Here is a 15,227-nt window from a genome sequence, read left to right on the forward strand (position 1 = left end):
CAGCACGTCCAGGGCGAAGCCTGCGTCCACCGCGGCGCCGGACGCGGCTCTGCGGACACCAGAGTTATGGAAGACCTGCCTTTTAGCAGCGGTGCCGCCGCGGCCGCAAGACAGGCCGGCCTCCACGCGCCGGGCTTGAGGGCCACCAGCTTCTCCTCCACGACGGTGTACTCTGCCAGCCAGCACTGCTTGGGTCCCTCGAGGACCTTCTCGCTGATGTGGTCGTACACCTCGTCGCCCTCCTTGAGTTTCTTTACCTTGCTGCCGACCTTGACGACAACTCCGGCGACTCCAGCGCCGGCACGAAGTACTTGAGCGCGCCCCATGCCCGCTCCGCCGGCGGTAGCCCGCCTCTCCCCGTCGGGAGGTAGAAGAAGGAGGGTGGGAGGAGAGAGAAAGAACTGGTGGGAGGAGAGAAAAAGGTGGCCATGCTGGCACCTGACATGTGGGCCCGGCTTGCCAGGAAATCGGTTAAAACAGCTAAAACGGGTAGTTAAATTTTTTTGTAGTTTTTTGCCACAGATTAGAAAGATTTCGATAGTTTTTCGCACAAAATCGTATTGTGGTAGCTACTGGACACGGTTGCGCGAATTGTGGTAGTTTTTTGGCAATTTACTCAGATCTCTAAATATTAATTTCTTTGGTATGTTTGCTACATGAAGACAGCAAGGCTTTGAGGGATTCTTATTTTTATTTTTAATGGCTTTGTACATTTATGAATCAGATTGCAACTGATTATGACGCAAAGTCACTGGATCATGTTCTACGAGGGCATCAAGCAAGGTGGAGCAGCATGGTTGCAATCGAACAAGTTCGGCCGGGGTCAGACATATAAGGCGTGTGGCATGTATACTTTGGCAAATCGATAGAGGTGTTAGTCGGAATAGAAGTCGACGATGATTTCAACGACGAGTACATAGGAGTGTGATGTCGATGGTGGCAAAATTCTAAGCATGGAAATACATGGCGCAGGTATGAGGGCTTGTGTGCTTCGACATGGCGATGGTACTAGTTTGATTCAAGACATTGCACATGGGAGCTCGAAGTCGGCGGGCATAAAATCACACGTACAACAACCATGGAGTCATGTTGAAGGTGGAGTATAGGAGTCTGATGGGAAGGCTACGATGTAAGACGTCAGAGAGTCGAAATCTATTTCAACGAGGCAAAGCGAGTTACATGTTGTTCGGTCCAGAGTTCAATGGTGTGAGGAATACATGAAGTTCTACATCAGTCAGTGATACTCAGTGCTTCTCTACAATGAGGGTTGTGGTCGCATAGGTATATGACCCAGTATACCAGGCCAGGACAACAGAGGCTCAATGCGGTGATAGCGGCGAGGAATGCGGTAAGAACAGGACAAAGCGATATACCAAGACACTGATAGTCATACAAAGTGTGGAGATAGTGCTGAAGCAATGTTAGTGAGTACCAGGTTTGAGTTCGTGACTAGAACTATTGAGTTTGCCAGAGAGGATCATGAAGAATCTAAGAAAGTGATGAAAAGTCTAAAAAATATCAAAGCTTGGATAGTACATGGTTATATATTTTATGATGTTCGGTACACATAGTGAAGTGCACAAGAGGCGAAGAGCTATAGTTGTGGAACATGTAGGAGACTGTCGAGGAAAAAATCAGAACAACGAATTCAATTCGAGATGAGTAAATGCAACAAAATATTCTTTCAAGTTCAGACATATGGTCAAATAGCGAGGACGGTGAGTTCAAAATATTTATATGTGATATCTAATATGTGAGTTGTTCACTTTCTTGTAGTCAAGCAATAAGCTGCCGGGGTGATGTCACATGGATGTTGTTGGATATGATTATTTTATGGTCCATGTGTGATAGCATTAGACTGATACTCCGGAATATTGAGAATGCAAAATAAGAATGCAGAAAAACTTAACTTTTACGGGAGTTTTACTATCATGGAGAAAAAGAATGAACTAAAATTGCAGCATGTGACATAAAAGGAGTAGCAATAGAGCTCATAATTAATGGTTCAAGTCTAAGACACATGGAGGTGCGCACATGGTGCTCCGACGTGACGAGGACATATTCATCATGGTGGAGTGTTAAAACATTTATGTCGAATACATGTGTGACTATAACTGGACTTGTAATTAGCAGAGACTTAGGTGTATGAGTTGAACACCTATATTTCAGGCTTATAACATAAGTGCACTGGGTACTCAAAATTAAACATAAGTTGGTCGACTAGACAGAGATCATGATTAGGACGGTCCGGGCATCCGCAGGGATGTCCGGGCTAGCCATGGAAGATGGTCGGAGCGGTATTGGATGGCCTCAACAGGCTTGTCGTTTGATTGTACAATATGATTTCGTCGTTTGATTGTACAATATGATTTCGTACATGGGAGAAGTGCTCGTAATCCTGTCCGGGGATATAGCCATATTAGTGAGTCTCGTTAGCAAATCTCGCTATTATTTTTTTTTTGAAAAGAAGGAACCGAGCCCCCGGCCTTTGCATCAATCGATGCATGCAGCCATAAAATCTCGCTATTATGCTTGTTACTACTTGTGATTTCTTGGCCTTAATTGATTCCTCATATTATTCTGACCAAACTACATAGATTAATGCACCTCAAGATAAGAGGGGACGTAGAGATCTTCCTGACATGTTCATGAAATCCCTTCTTACATATAGTCTATACTTTAGTTAAACTTCATCTTGCCGACATATATTAATATTTCTGCTATGGAATCATATCATATAACTATATAATTAACATTACCGAGAGCAGCAGCCGGCCCGCTTACGTCAATAGTTTTTAGTCAACATCCTAGTTTATTCTAGTTTTCTCTTTGGTCAGATGTCAAATGCGAGTTATCACCTGAACCTGCAAAAGATCCCTTCGTGCAATGCATGTACTCAGATTTCCTTGATTTCCTTGTCTTATTTATTTGTGGGCAAGGTGGTTTGGTGATGTAGAGACAATAAGGCCGTTTGAAATTTTGGTTTAAGCATACACGTCTATGTGTAGGACCTCTGTAAAGCAGAGTACAAGTATTACTAGTTTGTCCACTGTGAATTTGATACACTTGCCCGTCAATTCTTAGTTAACATGTCCGTCTACACATAAGTCGATTGAGATTTTCTTTTGTCTAAATCGATAATCCCAGCTGCGGTTGTTGTTTTGCCTTTTGCTGTTATGAGTTGCGACTCGGTCTCGAGGACGAATGCGTGATGATAGACGCGCTTGGGGAGGAGACGTTGTCTGACGCTATGAGGGCCTCGATAACAGGCCTGACAAGGTCGATGTACCTGCTCTGAAGATGGATAGGTGGAAGACGGTGGCGACGTCCTCTAAGAGTGTGTCGGCCGGTGTGTGTCCGAGACCCGGTATGAGGCTTGGTTCGGGCCTTTGGCTTTAGATATCAGGCTTTGATGCGAGGTTTGTTTGGTATTCGGTTCGGACATTCGACACCCCTTTATCAAGTATATAGGAGTAGCGACATATTATCAAGATGATGATTTTAGACTTACTGTTACTTTATAAAGTTTTTATAAATAATTAATAAAATGGCTGTGTGCATCGCCCAAATGCAGTGGTCCAGGATCATCCTCCTTTTCTATAAAAAAAATAGGATACTGCTTTGTGCCTTTGTTCGGTTATTGTTGGATATTTGGAATCCTATTCTTTTTGTGGTCGTATGGAGGGCATAAAAATCAAGAATCCCAGCTTACTGATTTAGTCTTCTCCATTCTTCTGTGAGTCTACACAGAAAAATCAAAACCACGAGATAAAATTTGAGAGACCAAAACACTTATGTTTGTAAAGCATTCGTAGCGCATAAGAGCAACTCTAACACAGTCATATCGCACATGGAGGTATATGCGGCATCCATATCTTATCTTTTCTAACTTGTCTTTTTTTTTTTGCATGAGTTAACAAATGCACACACAATTTTAGAGACAAAAATACTAATTTGATATAACATTACATTATAAAGTGGTTACAAAGAGGTGAAAAAGTTAACTATTGACAACTTTCTATTAAATTGATGACTTTTAACTCTTGTGAGAAACACAAGTTGCTCCACACCACGACGACTGGAGCACACGGTGGGCGCTATATATGTGTTTCATGTGCAAGTCCCCTCCTACACATGCGGGACCTGCACATAGCGATGGTGGACATCCCAAATTAACAAAACAAGTGTGTTTTGGGATTCTAACCCAACTAATACCAATGTACCGCATCCTACTGCGTGGCCTCCTTCATCATGTCATGGCGATGCCACTCCTGCTCCTCGCCAACGAGTTCGTCCTTGTCATACGCTTCCTCCTAGTCCAAGATCCGCTCATCGTCCTCAAAAAACACGTCCCATTCTAGTCACGAGGAAGCGGCTTGGCGACCGGGAGAGAGAAAGTAACTACCAATGGCGGTGTTGGAAGTGGAGTTTGTGAGCTATTTGGTCATGGCGATGACCTATTGAAGGACACAAGTGACAGGTGGCAGAAAAACGCGGCGGGAAACATATCAACAATGTCTCTGGGCAGCTGGCACGTTGCGGGTGCCAGTAAATGGCATGCTTCTCAGTGCCATGTCCATCTGGCCATCTGCGCCATTGGCAGGGAGAGATGGGCCGAGAGAAAGGCTGAGGAGCGAGGTGAAACTTCCCTCCTACGCGAGCGATTGGTGGATGGGGCATGCTCCAAAAGAACGCACACATCCTCTAAATATGAAGGTTCACGGGCTTGATACAGAGTGCCCTTCATAAATTATGTCGACTCGGGGCCGCATGACAAACTCTCTAGAGTGTACATTTTGGTCAAAATTATCATGTTGGTGGTTATTATGACAAACGGACCGATATTATGATTCTGTTAGAGTTGCTTACAGAATATGTTTTAGGCAACAAATTAATTTGAAACTAGAAAATGGTTGCACGCTCGTGCTATTAGCAACCTTGGGGTTTTGCGTTCGTTTTAATTGAATGATATCTTGTTCTTCCTAGCCATCATTCATATTAGGGGTAAATTATCTAGGGAACTATTATCTTCATCTTGTCAACTAGTACCTTGCAAAACTATGGATGGTACTTGGGAGGTATCCAGAATTTTTCAAGAAGTGCGGCAAAACTTTGCCCTAGGAAATGACATCTTCTTCTTCTTCTTCTTTTTCACCCATCGTCTTCTTAGATGTATTTTTTTCCCTTTTGTTTTTGAGATGAGAGTGACTTGTGGTTTTTTTTAGATGGAGATGACTTAGTCGTTAGCTTTGTTGCATTGCTTCAAAAGTCAAATTTATTTTTGTATTTACCCCGTCTGCCTATGTGTACATACTTGTAGACCTAGCAATACTAGAAACTTTAATACTATTTGACCAGATTCATGTGTTATTTAACCAGATTTTCCACGTCCTAGAAGATACTGCACCAAAAGTTGAAGATCATTTCCGATGACAAAGACAACCAAACAAATCTCTTGGATCAATTAAATATTCCTAGTTTCAATTGTTTCTCTGAATTTATATATAGTCTGATTCTTTTCTACCTTGCTTGACTAACCCAGTTCGATCACACATGCTTGTTCCTTGATTAACTAATAAAGTATTTGTTTCCTCTAACTAAGTCAGAGCTTTGAAAGTAAATATAATAGTAGTCAAAAACTCAAAATACCATGCATATTTTTTTCTTAATAAAAGCAAATAATTACTCTGGAACTGGTCACAATCTAGCTAAGGATGTCGTACAAATATATATTTTTGGATCTTAAGATGTTGTACGAACTTGGAATTGTTCATAACATTTGGAGGAATGTATCATGGTGTTCTTACAGGTATATACTTAAGTTAAACTTTATCTTGCCAACATACATTCATATTTCCATTATGCAACCATATCATATACAGTATATAATCAAATCCGTATAGTAGATATGTGCACGACCCTCATTGACATTAGCGGATCAGCAGCCGGCCGGCTTAGGTCAATGGTTTTTAGTCATCTTATCAACTTATTATACTTTTCTCTTTGGTCAGATGTCAGATGCAAATTATCACCTGAACCTGGAAACGATCTCTCCATGCAATGCATGTACTCAGATTTCCTTGATTTCCTTGTCTTATTTTTGTATGTGCAAGGTGGTTCGGTGATGTAGAGACAATAATACATTTTGAAATTTTGGTTTAAGTATACACATCTATCGGTAGGACATGTCTAAAGCACAGCAAACTGTATTACTAGTTTGTCAACTCTGATGTGATACACTTGTTGCCTCTTAATTCTTAGTTAACAGGTACGTCTACACATAAGTTGATAGGGATTTTCTTTTGTCTAAATTGATAACCCCATCTGTGGTTATTGTTTTACCTTTTGCTTTTATCAGTTGCTCGGTAGCTGAACAATATCTTCCTTAGTCTTCTTTTGCGTTTGCATATGGATGCTGCTTTTTGTCTTGTTTCGTTATTGTCTGATAATAGAACCCGATCCATTTTATCGTTGTATGGAATATTTTTTGTAAGAATCCTAGCTAAGTAATTTAGCCTTCATTTCCTCCATTCTCGTGTGAATCTCTACACAGAGACATCAGAACCAATATCTGGATTTAGACCAAGGGACCGAATCTATACCTAGACAATAGTATTACCCAGACAATGGTTGAGGTATCAAAACACTTTTTTGTCGTAAAGTAGGTCATAGGAGCAACTCTAGCAGAGTTGCCATATCGCACAAGAGCATGCTTCATAGGGATATGAAGGTTGCAGCGGCCATGCGCAAGCACATGGTCGCCATATGCCCATATGCGACCACCATATCTTTCCTTTTCTAACTTTCTTTTGTTGTTGCATCAACTAAAAAATGCACACCCAATTTTGGGGGCTAGAACACTAATTTGGGATAGCATTGCATTACAAAGTGGTTACAAAGGGGTGGAATACTCGATTAGCCTTTCTTTTACTAAATTGATGACTTTTACTCCTTTTGAGAGGCACTAGTTGCTCCCCACCGCGACAACGGGAGCACACGGTGGGCGATATATTGATATGTGTCGATGAGTCCTCGCCTGCTCATATGAGGTCTGCATGTAGCCGTGCTAGATATCCCAAACAATTGAGCATGTTATGGAATTCCAATCCAACAACTCATCCTCCCGCGCGGCCTCCTCCATCGCGTCATGGCGATGCCACTCCTGCTCCTTGGCGATGAGGCCGTCATTCTCTGATGCTTCCTCCTCGTCTGAGTGTGCGATGAAGTCCAGCTGCGTGGAAAACGGCACATGGTGACAGGACACGAGAAGGGGCTACCAGCACTGGTGTTGGATGAGGGCCATTTTATAGCCACATGCGTCGGGTTGGCGGGAAAACCTGGTGGGCGCCGAGAAAATATGGCGGGAGTGGTTGTAGATAGCTAGCACGCGGTGCCTACCATCGCCATGGTTGTTTGGCCATTTACGCCATTGGCTGGAAGAGTGGACGGGTCGAGCGGAAGTCTGAGTAGGGAGCTGAAAGTTCGCCTTTACGAGAGCGGTTAGTAGATGGCACACACTCTAAACCAACGGCCACAACCTTAAAATATGGAGGCTCGCAGGCTCGATACGAAGCGTCCTTCATAAATTAAGATGACTGGGGCCGAATGGCGTCCTTGCTAGAGTGACCTTTTGGACAAAGTTGTCATATTGACGGTTATTGTACCGAACCAGCTGATATAATAACTCGGCTAAAGTTGCTCTAAGTAAGCAATAGAGAACACGATTTGGGCAACAAATTGATCTGAAATTATAGACACATGCTCGTGTTGTTAGCAACCCTGGGGTTTTGCTTCGTTGTATTTGTCTGATAGCTTGTTCCTCCTAGCCATCGCCCATCAATTTAGGAGTAAATGATCTAGGGGAACATTTATCTTCAGCTTGTGAAGCAAGTACCTTGCGAAAGGATGGATGCTACTTAGAGGTAAACTTTGCCCTAGTAGATGATATCTTCTTGACCCCTCGTCTTCTTGATTGTATTCATCTTCTTTTTCTCTTTCAGATGAGAGTGACTTGTAGTTTTTTAAGATGGAGATGACTTAGTGGTTGGCCTTGTTGCATTGCTCCATAAGTCAAATTTAATTTTCTATTTACTCCATCTCCCTATGTGTGTATACTTATGGAGCTAACAATACTTGAAACTTTAATACTATTTGACCGGATTCATGTTCTATTTAACCAGATTCTCCACGTACTAGAAGATACCGCACGAAAAGCTAAAGAGCATTTCTAGTGACAAGGACGATCAAGCAAATCTCTCAGGTCAATTAGATATTCTTGCCTTCCTTTTTTTTCTTCTTATGTTTGTTTCTCTGGATTTATTTAAAGTACCTTGCTTGACTAACCCAGTTCGATCCACATGCATATTCATTGCTTGTTTAATAAAGTATTTATTTCCTCTAATTAAGTTAGAGCTTTGAAACTAAATCTAAACGACAGTTAAAAAACATGCATGGTTCTTTTCTTAGTAAAAATATAATAATTATTACTCCCAAATTGGTCACAATCCAGCTAACGATATCGTACAAAAAAGATGGATGATTGTTTACAAACTTGGAATCGTTCATAACATGTGGAGGAATATATCATGATGTAGTGATATAACCACATAAAGAACGGTATTGTCTCTTTTTTCTCTCTCTAGAAAAAAGATCAAATCTATTAACCAAACTAATAGTACAAAAAACTCTAGGAAACAAAAGGATTACACTGAAGTTTCTAGGCCGACCATCTTAATCCTCTCGAATAGGTGATCGTGTGCCGCCACAAGCCGTGCCACCATCGAAGTCATCAAAATAGTATTTGATCTCTGCCCAAAGTTCTTAAAGGTTAGGGTCCTACCGGACCATCGCCTTAGAGAAGAAATCGTCACAATGGCAAAAAGTGCAGATCCAATAGCTCGACCTTCGTCAAATCTTGCAGGCCTCACGCCGGCATCGGAGGCCGCACCAACATGATGAAGTTAAGGTCGTAGGACCCAACTACGAAGCGGAAGTACCGCTGCACTGACAAACTCGACAAAACCTAGCCTCACCATCCCGAACGAACGGTAAGAATCTATGCCCGTGTACCATCGACACTCTCGTCGTCGCACACAGCCCATCTAGATGTGAAGGCTCGAGGAAGAATTATTCTCTGAACAGATGCAACCGTCGATCATAAACGTTGTGCCACCATCAATGATTTTGTTGTATGCCGCCGTCACGTCGTTGGAAGGGCCGAACAACAATGATCTACCCAAAGTCGCTAAAATGGGAAACCATCTAATAGACTGGACCTGTCCGCACTCCCTCTGTAGCAGTGCCAATGGAGAAGGGGGTGACCTACCGCCAAGGAGAAGTGGCGGCGCGACGCATCCAAGACTGTCTCTCGCAATGGTTATGAGAGGAAACGGAAACCGTTGAACGGTGAACTGATCATGAAACTAACGTTTAGGCTACATATTACACATCGGTAAGCGCTTCGAGACTTTGAATGTCGTTGCACAACATTGTAAGTCTACTTGACAACTTTTCTGTATATCTGCAGAAAATTACAATCCACCTAACAGTATTCTAGAAGGAAAAAAAAACTTCATGAGTGGTGCTCTCGTCATCCATAACGATAGTATATAGTGTGCACTTTTATGTTTCGTGCGTCCATGTTGTATCATATACTCGTCTGCATGATCGCTATACTTTTCTAGTCCTGTCGTGGAGACTTAATTTAATCCATCATGGACACGCTTCTATTGGATAACTCCTCGAGCAAAATGAGACAAGGACATGTATGCTCGTGCGCTAAACCTGTCGTGAACATGACTAAAGTTAACTTAAGAAACTCTGACTGTATGTATGTTTATAGGTATATCTCAATACCATATCCGTATATGTGTCTTGAAAACAAAATTCAAAATGGATATCACAATAGCAGCTGTATAGACAGATGGCAATGTGCAAGGCAACAACTGTTATGAATGGGAAGAAATACCCCAAAAAGAAAATAAATGGAAAGGAGTAAAAAAAAACAATTCAGATTTATGTCGCATAGTCAATATGAAGTTTTCTGGCCTGAAAGTAGAAATTTTATTAGCCTATGCTTGCAGGTTATTAATCTGAAGTCTCAGCCAACCGCACCTATCTCCTATATCACTAAGTTCCATAGGGGTGAAGGCTTCTCATTCAATTGAGGACATGATTGTGGATTGAATTTCCAACTTTGACATGATCAACAATCTTTAAATAAGTTCTCTCATTCAATTGAGAAGTTATTTAAATTTAGTTCATGATTTTCACGGGTCAATCATTTCTCAAATCAATCGATATCTCCTATATCACTAAGTTCCTTAGGGGGCTAGGGGTGAAGGCCTCTCATTCAATTGAGGACATGGTTGAGGATTGAATTTTCAATTTTTACATGGTCAACAATCTTTAATTAAGTTATCTCATTCAAGTGAGGTGTTATTTAAATTTAGTTCATGATTTTGACTGGTCAATCATTTCTCAAATAAATCGGCATCAATCCAGCTATAAAATATATCAGTCCCGCGGACGCTCTGTTCACCTGTAAAAAAAATGCTAATATGCAACAATGTAGCACCAATATGATTTGGATGAGTTCCTAACTTTGGACTTGGTCAACAATTTCTCAAGGAGTTCTTTCATTCAGCTGGATACATCAGTCTTGCAATAAGTGGCGGACCTAGAGAGTATTTTGAGCGGGGACAAACTATTTGAGTAGGGACATGTTTTTTAAAAAGTCAACGAATTTAAGCATATTTTTCAAAAACCACAAGCAAATATTGCTGCAGGTTCAAACTTTAAGTGGGGGCCTAAGCCCCCACTCACCTCAACATAGGTCCGCCCTTGCACCCTCTCGCCAAATGACAAGAAATAAATGCCAACATGTGCCAACATGCAACATTGTGGTCACCACTGCAAATTACTTACCTGCATACACGTGGGTTAGTTTGTAGATAACACACATAGTTATACCTGTAGAAAAAGACCATCAAAATATTGAACTATAAAAAAGAAAACTTTATCATCTCCCCACAACACACCATAACATTTTTTTAGTGAAATATCAACAACACTAACCGCACAGTGAAGCACGTACGTCCAATCCTTATAGTTCAAGTACCATCACGGAGTATCCAGCTGTGCTGTAGTATTAGATGAATCATTATGATTGAATCCAGTGACGGACCCAGAAATGCTCCAAGCCCAGGCTTCTTGGGGCCTCAATCCGCTTTTGATTGAATCCCGGAGACGACAAAACTACCGTTAATAGAGAATTATACATATGTCCTTGAGCCAAAATCTAACTGATACATACAAATAACTGAATCACGGACCTTTAAATCCGGACGGAGGTAGTAGGATATATCGTAAAAGTAAAACCTTTTTATATACTGTATGCTTTTCAATGGCTAGCATGAAATTGCATGCCGGCCGGCGATTATCACATCGAATAAACCGAGAGTTGTTGGCTGGACGGCCAGCTTGTAGTGGCCGGCCGTCTTGTAGTGCTGCGTATCCCTGCATATCCGGCCGTGAGAGATCTCGAACAGGCAAACAGCTAGGTCTTAGTTAATTATCAGCGACGATTTCTACACCTCCTATCCGTCGTCATCCATCACGTACACGCTAGCAAATACTATAAATAACCTAGAACGGAGATGTGTCTCAATTCGTCGCAGTAGCTGCTGTCAACATAGTTACGTAGACACGCGCGCACACACGTGGAGGATCAGCTAGAGATCGATCGATCGCGAGTAGGCCGGAGAAGAGAATCCATGGCCGCCACCGCCGCATGCCGGAGCATGGAGGGAAGATGGAGTCTTGCCGGCTCTACGGCGCTCGTTACCGGCGGCAGCAAAGGGATCGGGTACATAATTCCCTCTGAGTTGGTACCATTTATGCTATTACATGACATGAGAGGAGTACGTTACAGAACTAATGCGCTTCATGTACTTGCATGGTGCGGTATGGATCAACAGGCATGCGATCGTGGAGGAGCTGGCGGGGCTCGGGGCTCGGGTGCACACGTGCTCCCGGAACGCGGCGGAGCTGGAGGAGTGCCGGCGGCGGTGGGAGGACAAGAACCTCCGCGTCACCGTCTCGGTCTGCGACGTGTCCGTGCGGGCCGAGAGGGAGAAGCTCATGGACACGGTGAAGCAGGCCTTGGGCGGCAAGCTGGACATCCTGGTGAACAACGCGGGGCAGTCCATGGTGAAGGCCGCAATGGAGTGCACCGGCGAGGACTACGCGCTGGTGATGGCCACCAACATCGAGTCGTGCTTCCACCTCGCGCAGCTCGCGCACCCGCTCCTCCTCTCGGCGGGTGGTGGGGCGAGCAGCGTCGTCCACATCTCCTCCATCGCCGGCTTCGTCGGCTTCCCGGGCCTCGCCGTCTACTCGATGACCAAGGGAGCGATGAACCAGCTCACCCGGAGCCTTGCCGCCGAGTGGGCCGGCGACGGCATACGCGTCAACTGCGTCGCGCCGGGCGGCATCAACACTGACATCGCCAAAGACATGGTACTTGATCAAAACATTACCGGGGAACCGATCCCTTTATGTAACTGCAATTAATCTTCTTCCAGATACTCCTTGATAAGGGCTACATATAACTTCGATTTCGTTTTTGTGACGTGCGTCGAGCAGATAATGAGGAACCCAGAGATTGTGAAGAGCCAGACCACGCAGGTACCGATGCAGCGGCTGGGCGAGACGGAGGAGGTGGCATCGGTGGTGGCCTTCCTCTGCATGCCGGCAGCGTCCTACATCACCGGCCAAGTCATCTGCGTCGACGGCGGACGCACCATAGCTTAAACCGCGCCGAACGTCTTCCCGATAGAAAGTCACATCGTTCGTTCAAAGCTGTTGTACGGGTCATAAATTGTATTATCTTCCTTAAAAAAAGAAATTGCACTCTCTGTAACACACGTTTTTTGACACCGTCATAGTGCTAAAAAATGTTTTATATTAAGTTACAGAAGTAGTATCCTATACGTATCAAATGTATGCATCATGTATTTTTGCACATGTGGTGATATGTATATGACTTTGTTGTTTTCTTAACATAATACTAGTAAACATTTTTGATAAAAATACTAACAGTAACATGTCCGTGTGCTGCAAGGAACAAGAAAAACATCATATGCCTCTAGCACAATACTCAACTAGATACATAAAAGAAAGCGCCTAGAACTGGGGCTGGCGTTTTGGCTTCCGGGAACACATGCTCCAGGGTGAACAGTAATAAAAAAATGCTTCTAATTTTATTTTTTTGAAGATGTTTGTGTTAATATCGCAAGCATGCATACAATTTTCGTGCGAAACGGAGCGGTGATGTTTCGTCGGCAAAAAAAAGCAAATTTAGGGTGACATTTTGGGGTAATTTTTGGTGTTTATTTTTTTTTACACAAGCCAAAATGCTTAACCTTTTTGCCTCACAATTTGCAGGTGGCATTTGAATGTAACTAAATACACATATTTTTTTGTCTTGATCTTTTATTCCTTAAAAAAAAGGCACATGAGCCAAATTAACTTTCCGCCTAGAACTCACAGATAATATCAGCTCATTGTAGTGAATTAGTTTGTCGGTCTTGTTCGATCTGATTTTTTTAGCACACCCTACAATCTGGTTATCTTTGGTTGTTTGTTACTCCCTTCGATCCAAAATAAGCGTGATGATTTTAGTTCAAATAAAATTAAACCACAACACTTCTTTTGGACCGCAGGGAGTATTTCTTTTAGTCTGGCCCATTGCCTTTTCTTTTTTTCTGTTGACTTGGACTCGGTATAGAAAATTTTCGTGTTGTGGCAAGACGGTTGAGGAGAAATACTAATTATTGTTTGGCAACGCTGAAGCAAGCTGGAAAAAGTTGAAGCAACCATTGACACCACAAACTAATTATCAGTGATATTTTGTCGATTTCCTGCTGTTCCATTTCACTATATTGCATTTGCAAAATGTTGTTGCAAGTATAGTAGTAGATTTAAGTAGATTTATGTCAATTTCCTGTTCTTCCTTTTCATCTTAACCATTTTATGCATATTTTAAAAATATTTGCAAAATATAAAAGATGCTCATGAATTAAAAACACTTCATGAAATTTTAAAAATAGTTCAATTTTTTTAAAAGCATGACGGAAAATAACAAGTTCTCAAGAGCGCTCACTTTTTTTTAGAGCACGTGACTTCTTTTAAGAATAAAATGAAAATGTAAAAAAAAAAAGGAAAAAAAAAAGAAATATGCCGCTAATTAGGGCCACTTCAGACTGCAGTTTCTATCCGGGTTTGCAACACTTGTGGCTGCGTCGCCGTCCGTGTAGCTCCCATTGGTTACAACACTTACAATTGAAATTCTAGTGTGGACATGCATGATGTATATGCAACTATGCCCAACAACTCCCCTCCCAATCGCAATTACTTGTGTCTTCGTGCAGATGAGTTACGATGCTTGCAGTTGCATGTCTAACGGTAGACATGCAAATGGCCTGATAACCCATCCCCCGAAGCTTGTTGTAGTGCTTTTGTGTTTGTGCAGTTGTAGTCACGTTACAACGCTTGTAATTTCATGTTCATTCGTGAACACGCAACTAGTCCCGAACCCCCCCCCCCCTCTCCATGAACATAGTTGCAGTCCCTTTGTGCTCATGCAATATTTGCAGGGTTACATTGCCTATCCTTGCTGGTCTAGTGATGGAAAAAATGCAACTGGCCGCAATAACTCCCCTTCTGAGCCAAGTTAGAGTGATTTTGTGTCTCTGCAGTTGCAGTCAGGTTACACCACTTCCAGTGTGATGTTTACTCGTGAACATGAAACTGGGATCGAAACCTCCCAGCCTTGAATCTAGCCAAAGTCCCTTGGTGCCCGTGCAGTTGCGGTCGGGTTGCGCCTGCTTGTCGTTGCATGTCTAGGGGTGGACATGTAACTAGCTCGGACAACTACCCTCCAAAGCCCAATTGTAGGCGTGTAGCCACTTTGTGAATGTGTAGTCACAGTAGTGTTACATTGCTTGCAGTTGCAAGCCTAGTGGCGAACATGCAACTCGCCTGACGACTCCCGTCCTAATCTCAGTTGTAGTTGATTTTTGCTCGTGCAGCTGCAGTCGGGTCACAACACTTACAATAACAACTCCCCTTTGTTCCCGTGCATTTCCAATTGTTAGAGAACTTGCATTTTCATGTCTAGTGATGGACATGCAATTGGCCCCTACCTTCCCAACCCCACTTGCAAT

General features: G+C 42.8%; 1 protein-coding gene across 1 annotated transcript; it reads left to right on the forward strand.

Annotated features, from left to right (window-relative positions):
- The first annotated feature begins 11,686 nt into the window (after nt 1-11,686).
- Nucleotides 11,687-12,976, forward strand: LOC123430577 (noroxomaritidine/norcraugsodine reductase-like). The gene is made up of 3 exons (XM_045114435.1): nt 11,687-11,866; nt 11,979-12,519; nt 12,646-12,976. Exons 1-3 carry the CDS (start codon nt 11,775-11,777, stop codon nt 12,811-12,813), a joined length of 801 nt encoding a protein of 266 aa, XP_044970370.1. The 5' UTR covers nt 11,687-11,774; the 3' UTR covers nt 12,814-12,976.
- The last annotated feature ends 2,251 nt before the right edge of the window (nt 12,977-15,227 follow it).

Source organism: Hordeum vulgare, chromosome 2H (assembly GCF_904849725.1).
Source record: "Hordeum vulgare subsp. vulgare chromosome 2H, MorexV3_pseudomolecules_assembly, whole genome shotgun sequence".
Taxonomy (NCBI): Eukaryota; Viridiplantae; Streptophyta; class Magnoliopsida; order Poales; family Poaceae; genus Hordeum; species Hordeum vulgare.

Bases quoted from the DNA above. Each gene is read 5' to 3' on its own strand.
- LOC123430577 (XM_045114435.1), top strand. From the start codon at position 11,775: ATGGCCGCCACCGCCGCATGCCGGAGCATGGAGGGAAGATGGAGTCTT. The intron at 11,867-11,978 runs GTACATAATTCC...ATGGATCAACAG, and splicing joins GGCGGCAGCAAAGGGATCGG to GCATGCGATCGTGGAGGAGC. The intron at 12,520-12,645 runs GTACTTGATCAA...TGCGTCGAGCAG, and splicing joins CTGACATCGCCAAAGACATG to ATAATGAGGAACCCAGAGAT.